The sequence below is a fragment of the Zootoca vivipara genome, chromosome 14, assembly GCF_963506605.1.
Source record: "Zootoca vivipara chromosome 14, rZooViv1.1, whole genome shotgun sequence".
Lineage (NCBI taxonomy): Eukaryota > Metazoa > Chordata > Lepidosauria > Squamata > Lacertidae > Zootoca > Zootoca vivipara.
In genome coordinates, this window is record NC_083289.1 from 21,014,345 (window position 1) to 21,030,088 (window position 15,744).

General features: G+C 47.6%; 1 protein-coding gene across 2 annotated transcripts in view; it reads left to right on the forward strand.

Moving 5' to 3' along the window:
• The first annotated feature begins 2,004 nt into the window (after positions 1 to 2,004).
• The window catches only part of ADAMTS17 (ADAM metallopeptidase with thrombospondin type 1 motif 17), a 164,433-nt gene continuing 150,693 nt past the window's right edge, over positions 2,005 to 15,744 (forward strand). For both annotated transcript variants that reach the window (XM_035130683.2, XM_035130684.2), the window contains exons 1-3: positions 2,005 to 2,291; positions 5,858 to 6,225; positions 14,370 to 14,535. In XM_035130683.2, coding sequence (XP_034986574.1) covers positions 2,207 to 2,291; positions 5,858 to 6,225; positions 14,370 to 14,535 — 619 coding nt within the window. In that variant the 5' untranslated portion in view covers positions 2,005 to 2,206. The remainder of the gene's footprint in view (positions 2,292 to 5,857; positions 6,226 to 14,369; positions 14,536 to 15,744) is intronic.

The following is a 15,744-nucleotide window of genomic DNA, read 5'->3' on the forward strand; positions in this document are numbered from 1 at the left end:
CTTGGCTTCTCTGCTGGATATTTAAAATGACAAAGAGGAATGACACACACACACACACACACACACACACACAGAGAGAGAGAGAGAGAGAGAGAGAGAGAGAGAGAGAGAATAAAATGTAGAACAAGGAGCAGTGGAAGGGTTTGTTTCCTATAAGATAACTTGAGGTGGTCAAGTAGCACCCAGAGGAGAGTGCAAGTCTGGGAGTAAAGGAAGGTCTGGGCACTAAAGCAAGGTCAGTAAATGGTTTGGGTCATGTCTGGAAATACATAGGGGAGGAAGAAGAAGTAGACAGTACTATTAGTACAAGAGAGCATACCCTCCAACACTTTGAACACAAAATCTGGGGTGCCATCTTCCCGGATGCCCTCTTCCCATTTTTTTAAATCACAAAACCTGGTGGTTGACTGCCTTGCCCCAGATCAGCTCCAGGAGCAGAGCTGGCGACTGTGTCCCAGTCTGGAGGAGAAGGCAGCTGTTGCCCTCCAGGGATCCCTTCATGCTGCATTTAGACCCCTCACAGGAGAGAACTTCGTGGAGTCGTCTTCTAAACTAGCTGGAGGGTAACAGGTGAGGGAAGGTTTGGCTACAATTCCTGGCAGCAGTTCTCTGGGGATTCGAGACAGGAGTGTTTCCAAACTGTGCCTGAAGATGCCAGGGGTTGACTTCTGGATCTTCTGCATGGAGAGCACATCCTCACAGGCCCTCCATATAGCCATTACTGGATGAGCCAGGCATGATCTATCAGCCTACAGCAGCCTTCCCCAACCTGGTGCCCTCCAGCAGTTCCTCGGGTATCCTGGTTCTGAGCCATTAAGGGTCCTCCTACCTGTCCATAATTTGAGGACTGAGTCAACCTCCGTGGGCATAGCATGGTGCGTTTCTGAAGAGTTGTTCCCAGAAGCAAACTGGCAGCCAGAGAATTGGGTGGCTCTTCCTGTCATTGGCTCTGGTATCACCTACTGCTATTGCCCTACCAGTTCAAATGGGCACCAGTCACCTCTGAAAGCAGGACGCAAATAAATATTGTACACAGGCAAGCAAACTTTGAGCAGTTTACTCTTGCAGACTCCTCCAAGTCCCCAGCCTCAGAGTGTTTCTTGGTCAAAGAAGTGTTTCCCAAAAGGCTCTGCCCTGACCTCTTTCCAGTTGAAACTTAATCATTCTGGCAAGGTGACTGGAGGCAAAAGAAGGATGGCAGGGATGCAGGGCTTTTATTAGCTGGGCAAAGGAGAGAATTTTCTGCAGGTACAGCTTCTCTCTCTCTCTCTCTCTCTCTCTCTCTCTCTCTCTCTCTCTCGTGACAAACCACACACTTGCTGACAATGACATTCCTTCTCATCTACCATTAAAAACGACTACACCTAATCCGCTTGTCCTTTGAGACTGGCTTTTGTATGTAAAATAAATACTATAAAAAGGTATCCATCAACTGTACTTCATCTCCCCTCACCCTTTCCTGGTCCTGTACTGTACTTTCAACAGCTAGCTAACATGCGGAGGTGAATATCACGGCATGGCCATAAGGGTTGCCAACTTTTTTGGGCCACTCCTGTGGCTGTGCCTTTAAACAGCAGCCAGCCCAATGCACAGAAACGCAGAAGGGGAAAACCCTTTTTTTCCCCGCAGGCACCTGATCTCCAAGCCAAGTAAAACGTCCCCTGCTGAACTTCTGCAGGTCAACCTGGTAGGAGAGCCCGAGATGGCAGCGCGGCTCAACCCGCCTCTGACCTAAGCGCACCTGAACCCACCAGGTTGCAAAACCAACCAACCGGCAACCGCCTCTGTAGCGCCACCTGGCGGCGGCGCTTCCCCTTCGCCCGCAACCCACGTGTACCGCTTCTCCTTTTACAACCTCGCTATTTACCCGAGTGTGTTAATTCCGACGACCAATCAGTGGGCAGGAGGTGTAGCTCCGGGAGGTTAAGCTCCAATCAGCACCTGCGAGTGAAGAAGGGAGGAGATGCTCTCTCCCTCTCTCTCCCCCGCTTCTCTCTCCCCCCCTTTCTTCCCTTTCTGTAAACCACGTTGAGTTTGTAGCGCTAATTAATTTTTCCAAAGTCTGGGAGGGCTTCGCTGCAAGTCGGGATTCCGCTGCTGCTGCTGCTGCTGCTGCCGCCATCAACGGCCCTTCTTCGCCTTCCTCCTCCTCCTCTTCTCCCTGCACCGCAGAGCTCAGTTGCGGAGGCCCCTCGGCTGCAATAAAATGTTTGACGGCTCCTTCCTGTCTCTTATATTCCCCCTTCTGTTGCGGCTGCTACTGCTGCTCTGCGGACCGGGCACCTATACAGGTAGGGTGCCTCTGCGGATCCCCCCCCCCCAATCTTCTGCCTTATGTCGTCTCCCTGGATTTGACATTTTGGAAGCGGGCGCGGGGAAGGGAAGTTTGGGGGGGGCACGGACGGACTGGAATGCAAATTGCATGCATTTTAAAAACGCACACCAACCCTTCGAGATACAGTAATTTTGGGGAAGCCCCCTATTTGTTGCATCTCTCCCCCGCCCCCTTAACAAGATGCAAAAGTTTGCAAAGCCAAATGGCATGTTCGTTTCCTTCTCTCTCTTTTCCACCCTCCCTTCCGTTATATGGCTCTGGTCCCAGTTTTCCTTATCCAAAAGGATGTATCTGTTTCCAGACTTGTATATTCTTTATTCCTGGCTGGTCTTCTTGCAAACCTCCCCCCCCCTTCTCTCTCTCCCCTCTCCCCTCTCCCCTCTTTTTTAATAGGTTTGGTGAAATGTGAGTCCCCGCTCCACACTCTCCCTCCTTCCCTCTCCTTGTGTGTGTGTGTAATATCTAAAATACTTTTCTTGAACGATGCAAGAAAACTCTGGCGTTGTTCGGTTATTTATCTCCCTCCCCCACTTTCCCTTTATGCTGCACAACTAAATGAAAAGTTGTAGCTACTGGCGGCAAATAAAATTAAAAAGAGCCACCACCTCTCTCTCTCTCTCGCTCCTCTTCTCTGCCTGCAGCTGGCTCAGAACGACCAGGGCATTTGATCTGGGAATATATCTCATTTATTTATTTTATTAAGCTGCTAAATAATGGGCAGTGCATGGGATGTAGGTACAGGATATGTGAGAAGTTAAACGAAAGGTGCTGTGTCAATGACTACTGACCCTGATGGCCGGAGGCATTGTGCTTCTGAATCCCAGTTCCTGGAAACCGCAGGAGGGTAAAGAGCTGCTGCTTGTGCGCCTCCTATAAGCATTTGGCTTGCCACTGGGATAATGGGATGCTTGGCAAGATGAGCCACTGCCCTCATCCAGCAACAGACTCATCTTCCATCCTTATGATAGATAGAACTATAGAATCGTAGAGTTGGAAGGGACCCTGAGGATCATCTTCTAATCCAATCCCCTGCAATGCAGGAATATGCAGTTGTCCCATACAGGGATTGAACCTGCAACTTTGGCGTTATCAGCCCCACGTTGTAACCAAGTGAGCTATCCAAGCTTCCCTAGTAAATGGAGCTTCTGTGTTCAAAGGCAGTCTAAATTATAAGTGTCAAGATGCTGGGGGCAAATAAGAAGGGGAGGCTGGCAGATCCATGGAGGATAAGTCTACCTGTGATGAGTGCTCTAGCATGTATGTCTCTTGATGCTGGTGCTGAGAATCACAAGGGGGGAGAGAGTTGTTGCACTCTGGTCCTGCTTGCAGACTTTCTATAGGCACGTGGGTGACTACGGTGAGAACAGGATGCTGGGCTACATGGGACTTTGTGCCTGATCCAGCCTGGGCTCTGTTTATGCTCTGAGAGGCTACCGAAAGTCCCATGGGAAAGACCTAGTGCAATTGTTCCATTGGTCCATCTAGCTCACAGGATTGCATCAATACTGGTTGCTGGGATTTGCAAGCAGGGAGAGTGCTGCGGCTCTCAGGTCTCGCTTTTGAGCGTCTCACACAGGCATCTGTTTGGCCACTGTGAGAAGATGATGTTGGGCTAGGTTTGCCACACTTGTGGTCTAACTACAGCTGGAGGCCCAACTCCCACCATCCTTAGCTAGCGGGACCAGTGGTCAGGGATGATGGGCACCATAGTTCAAAAACGGTTGGAGACCCAAGTTTGGGAAACCCTTGGCTAGATAGACCTTTGGCATGGCCCAGCAAGGCTCTTGTGTTTCAGCATCATGAGTACGTTGGCTAGACAATCCTTGGCCTGACCCAGAAGTGCAGCAGAATGTGTATGAACCAAGGGAATTTAGGTAGCTCAGTTGGATAGAGCACGGTGCCAATAGCACCAAGGTTGCAGGTTCAATCCCACCATAGGACAGCTGCATATGCTTGGACTAGAGAATCCTCATCTATGATTCTTTAAATGCTAGCAGGAGACCTAAGATTCCCCACCCTAGCCTATGCTAGAGAAGAGTCCATAGGTCAGTGCTAGAGCAGTTGTTGTGCATACTTGGCACCTCCACGTAGGGCTGGGAACATGTATACTCAGGTGGCGCAATGGGTCAGTGTGTCTGGCTGTTAAACCAGAAGGTTGGTGGTTCAAGCCCACCCAAGGCAGGATTCCTGTGTTGCAGGTGCTTGGACTACATGACCCTTGAGGTCCCTTCCAACTCTACAATTTTATCGTTCTATGATTCTATCCCTTTCTTGGAACCCTTCGGAGCTACCTCTGGTCAGTGTAGACAATATCAAGCCATGTCACCTTCCTATGTTCCTTAGAGAGCCAGTGTGGTGCAACGGTCAGTTGAATTAGGGCCTGGAAGACCGCAGTTCAAACCCTACTCAGCTCTGGGTGACCTTGGGCCAGCCTACCTTCCAGGGTTGTTCTGTGGATTACATGGGGAGAACAATGTATGCCACCTGGAGCTCCTTGGAGAAAAAGATGGGATATAAATGTAATAAATAAATTAAATGCACTGCACACAGAAGGTCCCAGGTTCAAGCCTTCTCATCTTCCATTTAAAGAAAAGAGGTTCAGAGCGTTGATGACGAGAGAGAAATATTTGCCCAAGACCCTGGAGAGGCCCAGCCAGTCAGAGCAGAACAGAAATGGATGGGCAGATAGTATGGCAGCTTCCTTTGTCCATTCCTATGTGCCTTTGAGCATATGCAGAGTGCTTTCCGTCGCTGTTAAGAGTTGACAGAGTAACCACAGATGACCTCCTCCTCCTCCTTCCCCACACACCTGTGGGGAACAAAGGAGGATTAGGAACAAAGGGGGAGAAATAGGAAGGATATGACCTGAACCTAAATCTGAATCCCACCATGTCTGATTTTTTTTAAAAAAGAAAAATAGTGGGGCCATCCTTTAACACAGAGAGATGTTGTGTAATTCTGACAAAGCATCATCAAAAGATTGACAAATACAAAAAAGGATCAGTTGTAAAAAGTAGTAGTACTGAGAAAATAATAATAATAAAAATAATAATAAATGTCCAGCATTTTCAACTTCTGACCAGAGAGCTCTGCCTTCTCAGTCACAATGTACCAAAGGGGGTTGCATGTTGTTGGAGAGGGGATTCGCTCTGCATATGTGCAGAGGTGCCCTCTTCTTACAGACTCCAGTGTAAGGCTGGGAGGTTCTAGCATGGCAAAGAAGGTTCTGAAAATAGGCTTGGCTCTGGTGAGGTTGTGGTTTTAATTAAGACAGGGGTTGCGAACATCTGGCCTGTGGCCCAGCCTCACCATTTGACCCATGCAGATGCTGTATCTCAAGCCACCAACCCGACTTGGTAGATTTCATGGGGTGGCAGCCCCAAACAGGCACCTGCTTGCGTCCTTACAACTAACAGTGAATATAACCTTCTACCTGGGAGTTGGGTTATCTGGCTTGTATTGCTGATGGCTGCTGATGCTCTCCCACCCCTTTCTTTTCTCTCTGTGTGTCTCTTTTTGCAGCCAATGCGGACCTGGGTGTGGTGATCATCCCGGAGCAGGTGCCCCTTGACAAGATCCCTTCCCTGCAGGTCAGAGGGATCCACTCTGAGGAGCATAGGAAGCGACGCTCTGTGCCTCTGCAGCCTGAAGAAGAGGCCGAGGTGCTGATCGTCCGACTTCCCGCTGGGCTGGGCTCTGATCCAGGCTCTGACATCTACTTGAACCTTCGCCGAAATGGGCACTTTTTGGCACCGGGTTTCTCCGTGGAGGAAATTGGCATGGGCCGAAGAAGCCGCCGAGTGGACTTGGATCGCCTCTGCTTCTACACAGGGCACGTGCTCAACCGCAGCGCAGACTCCTTCGCTTCCCTCAGTGCCTGCGGCGGGCTGGTACTTGTCTCTGGGCGAATTTGCCCTCGATGGGCGCAGTCTGGTGTTGCGGGAGGCCGTTGTTTGGGGAAGGAGAGCCTGTGGAAGAGAGTGTTGGGTGGGGCAGGGAGTTAAGGGAGTCAAGAGACAGGAATGTGAGGTGGTGGGAGGGCCCCTGTACCTAGAAAGTGGGGAGCCTGGTCAAGCTAGGGAACAGCATTGCAAACCTCTGTTCATTCTCTTACAATTTTCATAAAAAAATTCCTTCAGTAGCACCTTAAAGACCAACTAAGTTTATATTTTGGTATGAGCTTTCGTGTGCATGCACACTTCTTCAGATACATATCTGAAGAAGTGTGCATGCACACGAAAGCTCATACCAAAATATAAACTTAGTTGGTCTTTAAGGTGCTACTGAAGGAATTTTTTTATTTTGCTTCGACTCAGACCAATACGGCTACCTACCTGTAATTACAATTTTCAGTTAGTTACAGGTTACGGTGTCAGTTTCGTACTGACAAGTGGAAGAAAAATGTAGCAGTTTGGCCTGCTTCTGATGTCAGAATTACAGCCAGCCAGCCATTCCCTTTTCAGCCACCATGTTTTCCATTTCCCCACTCCAACCCTACTCAGCAGCATTTTGTGGCTCCTGAGTAGGCTCAGTCCTCTTTAGACTGTGCCTGGGGTGCATGCCCTGGAACAGGAGGTGCTCTTAATGTTTTACTCCTGGGGCCTACTTAAGAGGGCTGACAATTGCTGAAGCCTACCAGTCTCAAAATGATGGAGGCTGGAGGTAACGTCTGGCTTAATTAGGTGGCTGTTAACTGACATGGTTTTCTATTGATCCCTAATTAGCCTTTGGTCATTGCTAAATTCTTTGCCACAGTGTTTTCCGTGTGGCAAGGAGTTCTGTAGTCTATCTTGCCTGTATTTCAAAACAAATGTTGCTCATCCTGGGGATATTGTAATATGAGTTTGCTAGAGGCTCAAAGTAAAGCACACTTACATTCAATTCCTTTTGCTGCAGTTACTCTCTCTTACTCTGTTCCTTTCTATTCTCTGTTGTTGTTGTTGTTGTTGTTGTTGTTGTTGTTGTTGTTGTTGTTACTACTGCTACTACTATTTATTTATTTATTTTCAATAACTTTTGCTGTCTCTAATTTCCCTCAGCACCTCCTCAGGTCTTTTCCCCTTTGAGAAGGGAAGCCTCCCCCCCTCCCCCAAAATTTCTCTGACCCTCACCCATCTTGACTCGCCATATGGGGAGTGCTGACATTAACGTAACCATTAGCCCTGCACGGCCAGGGGACAAGATGGGCCATGGTACCATGGCTCACTAGTCGTCTCTGGCCCAGTGTTTGGGAAACTCTATGCTAAACTATTCCTCCGATGCTCCTTTGCATTGCTGGCAAAGAGGGCAGACCAGCTTCTGCTTAAAGATCTGCCCTTATGGATCGAATTGCAGAGGGAATCCTGGCTTCATTTCTGAGGAACAGCAGGGTGCTCCAAGAGCACACCTTGTAAACCAGTAGGGGGCAGAATTCTAAAATTGCTGGCTTAAAAAAAAAAGAAAAGAATCTCCAGTCTGCAGGAACAATGGCCCCTTTTGCATCTTGTCACCCTGCTAGCCCTTAGTGATGAATGAGCATTGATAGCTCAGTTGGTTAAAGCATAGTGGTGATAATGCCAAGGTTGCAGGTTCAATATGGGACAGCTGCATATTCCTGCATGGCAAGGGGGCTGGACTAGATTATCCTTCCAACTTGTATGATTTGGAGGTTGGACTTTCAGGATCCCTTCCCACTCTGTGATTCTGTGAGGCTCAGCTTGGCCTCCCAGTCTTCCAATCAGTCTTGTCACATTGTTAACTTTCTGCAATGTTTCTGTGGCTCTGTAGGAATGCCGATGAGGATGGAATTCTTCACAGCCTGTCCTCCCCACCCCACCCCTTCCCTCCCACCTCCCCACCTAATGCAGGCGTCGCCCCTCAGGGCAGGAGTGGGCGGAGCAGGGGGGGTGCTTAGTTTGGGCAGCTGTGCTGTAGACAGTCCTTAAGGAAGGAGGGGCAAGCACTGTGCCTCAGGTGAGCACCTGCTTTCAGATAATGGGATACCAGCGTCTTTTGTGATTGATGTTGGGAGCTGGAGCTGAGCACCACCAAAGGTTTCTTGAAGCTTGAAAATGAGAATGCTGCTCCCCCCCCCTCGTGAAATGCTGACAGGGTTCTCCCCCCACCTTTCCCTTGCTGCAAAGGACACTTTGTTAATCTCATTCATAAATTACCAAGCTCTTAGGGCTCTGAAGCCATCTGAAAAGTATACAATGGAACGGGGGGGGGGGGGGGAGCCACGTAAAAATATAAACTAAACGGGAATTCATTTGTAGTGGCAACTTTTATTGCTTGAGAAGTGATGGTGGTAGAAAGGGGAATTAATAACACTCTGCTGGCAGTTGGGGAAAATGTCCCGACCTCACTTACTTGGGAGTAAGCTCCTTGAATCCAGTAGGACTTACTTCTGAGTAGACATGGTCCACATCCACACCAGGCATTAAAAATGCTACCGTAGGATACCACTTTAAACAGTCATGTTCCCCCCCCAAAAAAAAACAAAATCTGGGCACTGTAGTTTAAGGGTGCTGAGAGTTCTTAGGAGACCCATTTGCCCCCTAATGCTACAATTTCCAGAGTGGTTTAACAATCAGTCCTGCTTCTCAGGGAACCCTGGGAATTGTAGCTTTGGGAGGGGACCAACTCTCAGCACCCTTAACAAATTACAGCTCCCATGTTTCCTTGGGGGAAGCTATGACTGCTTAAAGTGGTGTCACACCTCTTTAAATGTATCATCCGAATGGGACTGTGGTTAGGTTGATGGACTCTGAATTGTGGAGGGAATTTAGGAAGCTGCTGAAATCTACAATCTGGACGCCCTAACACCCTTGCCCCTGTTTTCCCTTGTTATTAAAATCGGCAAACTAAGGGTGTTGCCAAACAAAGTTAAGAGGTGCAGGTCCCCTTTGTATCCCCTATAACCTGAGCAGCACAACAAAGGTATGCAGCTCAAATTGGAAGAATCTCTATACTGATTTGAGTTAGGACCGAACCACCACCACTGACAACTGGAGAAGGAGAACTTTTTTTTGCCTAGGAGTTGAGATTCTTCTGGATCCTGATATTTCTCCAGATAATAAATCAAAATCTTAAAACAGTTCCACTTGTCTGGGGAGCTTCTGCAGCCAATTCCCCAGACTCTAAGGTAGTGGGGACCCTGGCGAGGTGTCAGATCAAAACTCTTGCTTTGGCAGGAGGGATTAACTGACCAAACAAAAGGGCATTGCAGCTGGAGGGGGGGCACAACTGGTTAAAGAGAGATCCTCCCTTGGGCCATAACATGGGTGGGTCTGAGATAACCTCCTGAGTAAACAAAACAGTGCAGAGACCAGACTGTCTTCAACAACCAGGCGCAGAAAGACATGGTGGAGAGATTTGGGCACTAGGGGAGTCATATCACAACTCCTGTTTTAGGAGGTGATAGCAAGAGCTAAGGGGAGTGTTAGAAGAAGGTAGGGGGCTGCCTCTCCCCCATGCAATCCAAGCGCTGGGTGGGAAACAGAGTGGGAAGCAGCTGTTGAGCAATCCTTTGTACATATCACTTTGAGATATTTCTCCTTTTGAACTATTTTCCCCAGCATCTGAAACATATGCAGCTGCTTTACACTGAGTCGGATCAGTGTTGTTAACTCTGAGTGACAGTCTCCTTCCGGGGCCTCAAGCAGAGGTCTTCCCCAGGCCCGCTGGCTGAGATCACGTCAGCTGGAGATGCCAGGGACGAGTATGCAATCAAAGCACTTGTTCTATCACTGGAAACCCCTTTGAGCAATGGCCTCAAGGCACTTTCCATTTTGGAAAGTTGGGCAGAGCATGGTATTGTCCTGATTCCTGCCATGACAGCGATGCTCACTATGTACTGTACCATGATCTGAAGCTGAAATAGCTCTGCGGTGATGAAGAGCAGGTTGCTTGCAAGCCCTCTATCTCCTAAAAGCCAGGCAGCATAACTTTAACGGGAATCCCATCTGCGGAAGAACAAAACCAAGGTTGTTCGCGAACAGCAGTTGTGTCCATGACATCTGTGTGCCATGCACAAGTAAAATAACATGGGCTCAGCAGTAAACTAACCACAACAGATAGGAACATGGACCCTCTCCTATTGTTGGTCCTCTTCCAGCCCTGCTAACTGCATCATTGTTGGCAGAGAACAGATTGCGGCAAAAACTACATATCCTGAAAAGCACTACCAAACACATGGGATGGAGGCGCAGAGAACATGATCCTCTAACTATGCCCAGCTGCTGATGCTGGGAAGACCTATCCAGATGTTCAGTGAGGAGTAGTAACTATGGTTGCCTTGATGATGTGGACAGGAGGGGGAGCAGGGAGCTGTGAGGCCCTGAGAGAAGAGGATGCTTGACTAGATAGGCTGTTGGCCTGATCCTGCAGGCTTTTGTGTTCTGATGTTCCTGCTGGTGCCAATGGGAGGTTGTTTCTTAATGCTAATTGCCACCACCTCTCTGTGTAATTTGTTCCAAAGCTAAACTGTTCGTACTGCCAGAAAATTTATTCTCGTGTTCCACCTCTAACTTACATCCAAGAGATCCAGTCCTGTCCTATGGGGCAGCAGAGAACTAATTTCCCCCCTGTTTTGTGTGTGAGCCCTTCAGGTATTAGAAGAGGGCTATTATTTCCTACCTCTTTTCCATGAGTGAACAACATAGTTCATTCAACTTTTCCAAGTAGGCAGGAAAGGCATTTTGCTCTGGGAAACTGAGGCACTACTCTTTCTACAGGCAATGACAACTGTTCTCTGTCTGGTTGGAGCCCCCCCCCCCTCTCTCTCTCTCTCTGTGTGTGTGTGTGTGTGTGTGTGTACGTGTGTGCAAAGGAGAGGCAGGTGGTGGGTGATGAATGCAGAGCAATCCTATGTAGGTCTGCTTCCTGTACCATGGACCATCTTCATTGACCTCCTCTGAACTTCTTCCAGTTTGTTAATTCTAGTCTAGTCTCCTCCCTGATGTGTCAGGAATACATTTGTACCAGAGGGAAACATAGTCAGTCCTTGTGAGCGGCCAACCAACAGTCTAGACTAGCACAGCCCAGTGTTGTTACCCATTCCTAGATATTTAATGGTGGCAGAGCTAAGAAGTCCACCTGTGCAACGATGCCCCATAGTCCCATGCTATGAAAGCCCTCCCCGGTAAGTGTGATGTGATAGTCTTTTAACTAAGGATGTAAGAAAGCAGTGCTTTCCATTCTATGCTGGGCTGTTTCCATCCCACTGCAGTTTGTCTTCCACCAAAAGGTACATTAGTTGTGTTGCTGTCTGCTGTGACAAATTTATAAAACTTATATAATTTACAGAAACAATCACATGAAACATGTAAGCAATTACTCATTGTTTGCAGGCATGGACTGCAAGATGCAACATTTTTTTCCTGTAATCTATAATGGAGACTGGGTCCATGTTGTCTCTATGTACTGGTAGTCTTTTTTAGTCTTCTCTATGTAGTCTTGAGAAAATGGGTTTCATTCTGAAAATAAAAGCTCATTGTAGATTGATTTTGCATAACCCCACATTGTGCCCATTTGAAAACAGATGTAGGTGGTCCTGACAATGGCGAGGTGTGTATTAACACCTGCTTGATGTGGTTGTGGGTGGGCGTATATCAAGATCGCAATCACCACTTCCTTCTTTATTCACCTGGGGCTAGCGCAGGAAGGAGAAGGCATGGATAACCAAATCAAGGGTTGACGTAGTCAAAAAAATAAATAAATAAAAAAATCCTTCCAGTAGGGTTGTATCAGGCAACCACACCCACACTTGTAGACGGCAGGCTCCAGAATCAATGTAAGTTGAAAGCAGCATGTTGGAAGAGAAGCGCCAACAATTCTGGATTGAGAAAAATGACATTTCTGTGCCGAGTCATTTCCGTTCTGGACACAGGACGAATAAGTGAACATTGGCAATTTCCTGTTTCTGTTTCTATTGGAATTCTCCGACATCCCTGCTTTTAACTCTTCCATAAGGAATATTCTAGTTAAGTGATGCAAAATGCTATCAGTTGACATAAACAGCTCCTCAAATGCACTGCAACGCACTTCAGTGCTGTTCAGCCCATTCTAGCTCACTGTGCTGGAGCCCACAGGGTGGTTTTCTTCTGAATGGATAGAACAGCCCTGAACAACATGTGATCCATCAACACTGGATAGCTCAGTTGGTTAGAGCATGGTGCTGATAATGGCATGGTTGCAGGTTCAATCCCCATATGTGACAGCTGGATATTCCTGGACTAGATGATCCTCAGGGTCCCTTCCAACCCTACAATTCTGATTCTATGGCAGTCTGAACGCTGCTCTGCCATATACCCAGCCCCTCCCCTGGTTTCTGGATGCCCAATCAGGCAACAAGAACAGGAGGCTTATTGAGGCCTGGGTAGGGCTGCTGGGTCACAGCTGTGCAGGCCTGTCAAATGAGGTACTTGGCTGGATTTGTCTGATCTAAAGCAGGCCAAGATTTCTCATTCAGCCAGAACTTTCTAACATCCAGTTGTAATGTTTCAGTGACTGGGGTGGGGAGGATGTGTGATCCCATAGTAAATGTGGAAACATGAGGGCCCTCCCGGGACTCATTTAAAGCTTGTTTTTTCTGTACCTGGTACCAGTTTGGTTATCAAGGGAGGGGATGATGAGCCTGTCTTAAGAACAGAAGATTAGCCCAACTGCAGGCATGTCAAACCTGCGGCCCTCCAGATGTTTTGGACTTCAATTCCCATCTTCCCCAACCACTGGTCCTGCTAGCTAGGGATCATGGGAGTTGTAGGCCAAAACATCTGGAGGGCCGCAGGTTTGACATGCCTGCCCTACTGGCTTGGCCCAATGGCCCATCTAATCCAGCATCCTGTTTTCATGGTGCCCAAGCAGATGGCCAAACTTGGGCCATGGTGCCCAAGCAGGCCTTAAGCAGGGCCTGAGTACAACAGCCCTGCAATATAGAGGACGATGCCAAGGCTCTTCTTAAATTGTTTGCCTGATTAGACAAATTAACGGAGGATAAGGCTATTGGTAGTTCTAATCCAGAGTTTCCTCAAATTGGTTCTCTTGCTGGTTTTCGACTACAACTCCCATCATTGCTAGGTAGCAGGACCAATGGTCAGGGATGATGGGAATTGTAGTCCAAAACCAGCTGGAGACCCAAGTTTGGAAAACCCTGCTCTAATCCCATTGGCATTTGGTTGGCCACTGTGAGAACAAGGGCGTTGGACTAGATGGACCTTTGGCCTAATCCAGCAGAGCTCTTGGTATGTTCTTGTTCATTTATTGTGATATAGTGATGCCCCAAATATTAGCTTTCCTCTTCAGCAACTTCCAAAGTAGAGAGCCCACGTTGGACCTGTGCTTCTGTTATTAGTGTACCGAAAGCACCCTAGAATGTAAATCAAGAGAGGAGAAAGACAATCTTCTTGTTGCCTTGGCTGAATTCTCCTGGAAATGTTAAAAAGAAATGTGAGCAGTTTTATTATTTTAGTTTGTAATCTTCCTATGATGCTATATAGCTAAAGTATGTCAACGAGACTGCCCGGGTGTAAGTGAAGACAAAGACTAGCGTGTTGTGTGTGTGTGGCCTGTGTAATTTATAACACATATGTAATGTAGATTGTAAATCACATTAATGCAGTCAGCTGTTCCACATCCCAGCAGTCATATGTACGTGCAGAGAACTTATTTGGGTGGCTGCCTAGCTGGTATAGAACTTTCTCTTAAAAACAACCCCTCCCCCTTGAAATATCTGGCCTTATTCTCAGCCTGTACCCATCTGGTGGGTCTTGCATACAGCTGTAACAGTAAAAAAAAGGAGATGAACATTTCCCTTTTAAAAGTTTGATGTACGCCTGAGCACGCAATGATGGCCCGCTAAATTTTTGCTAGAGCTCTAAGTGTGATGTGGTGATAAGACTTAGCCCAGTGAGCTCATAAACATATAGTAGAAATGTTTTTTTTCTTTTTTGCCTAACGGAGTGGATATTTTTTCCCCTCCTGGCTGCCAAGTTATTGGATATTCTTGGTCAATGTGATTCCAATGACTTCTTTGTTTTGTTTTTGTGGTGAACAGGTTGGCTATATCCAGATTGGATCAGAACAGGTGCAGATACAACCAGTGAACACTTCCGAGACCTCGTTTGATGGGAAAGAGCACTTCATCAGGCACAAACGGGCCACCAGATCGGCACATCCTGGCAAGTCGGAGATCCCAGTTGAGCCCTGCAGAGTGGTTGCAGGTGGGTTATTGGAAGTCGGTGTGTGAATGAGTGGCCTCCTTGGAGCAGTGGTGGTTGCTGCAGCTGGAGTTGGCCTCGCACACCTGTTCATTCGTTTGCTTGCTTGCTTGCTTGCTTGTATGTTTGCAGAGTCGGAAAAGGTTCAGAAAAAGGCGACCAAAAGGATCAATAGGATTGAGTGACTCCCCTATGAGGAACGGTTGCAGCCTTTTGGACTTCTTAGTTTTGAGAAAAGGAAAGTAGGAGGTGACGTGGTAGAAGTCTATAAAATTATGCATAGCATGGAGAAAGTAGGTAGAGGAAAGTTTTTCTCTTCCCCCACTAAAACTTGTGGACATCCAAGGAAGCTGAATCTTTGAAGATTCAGGCCAAATAAAAGAAAGTACGTATTCACACTGTAGATGGAACTCGCTCCCATGGGAGGCATCGATGGCCACCAACTTAGATTGATTTAAATGAGGATTGGACAAGTTCATGGAGGATAAAGCAATCAGTGGCTCCTAAGCAGAATGGCTTTGCTCTGTGTCCATGGTGGGAGGCAGTAACAGTCAAATTCCAGCTGGTAGAAACCAAGGAGTGCTCTTCTGATCAAATCCTACTTACATTTCTTACATTTACCAGCAATAAAAACAATTTCGAGTCCAGCATAGATACATACTAATATAGGTAAAGAGTAAAGGGACCCCTGGCGATTAGGTCCAGTTGCGGACGACTCTGGGGTTGCAGCACTCATCTCGCTTTACTGGCCGAGGGAGCTGGCGTACAGCTTGCGGGTCATGTGGCCAGCATGACTAAGCCGTTTCAGGCAAACCAGAGCAGCACACGGAAACGCTGTTTACCCTCCCACCTATTTATTTATTTACTTGCACTGCGTGCTTTTGAACTGCTAGGTTGGCAGGAGCAGGGACCGAACAACGGGACCTCACCCCATCGCAGGGATTTGAACCGCTGACCTTCTGATCGGCAAGCCCTAGGCTCTGTGGTTTAACCCACAGTGCCACCCACGTCCCTACATACTAATATAAACATCTTAATTTGAAAAGCTTGAAAAGTACTGAAAATATAAGAGACAGCAACTGTAACAGAAGGAAGTTCCAATGGGTATAGCACTGTAGGTGGAATGTTATAAGATATGCAGCCTTTGGGTCTAGCTGTTCATCCTTACTCATCCTGTGTAACCCTTTGACCTACCAAAGAACATGGATACAC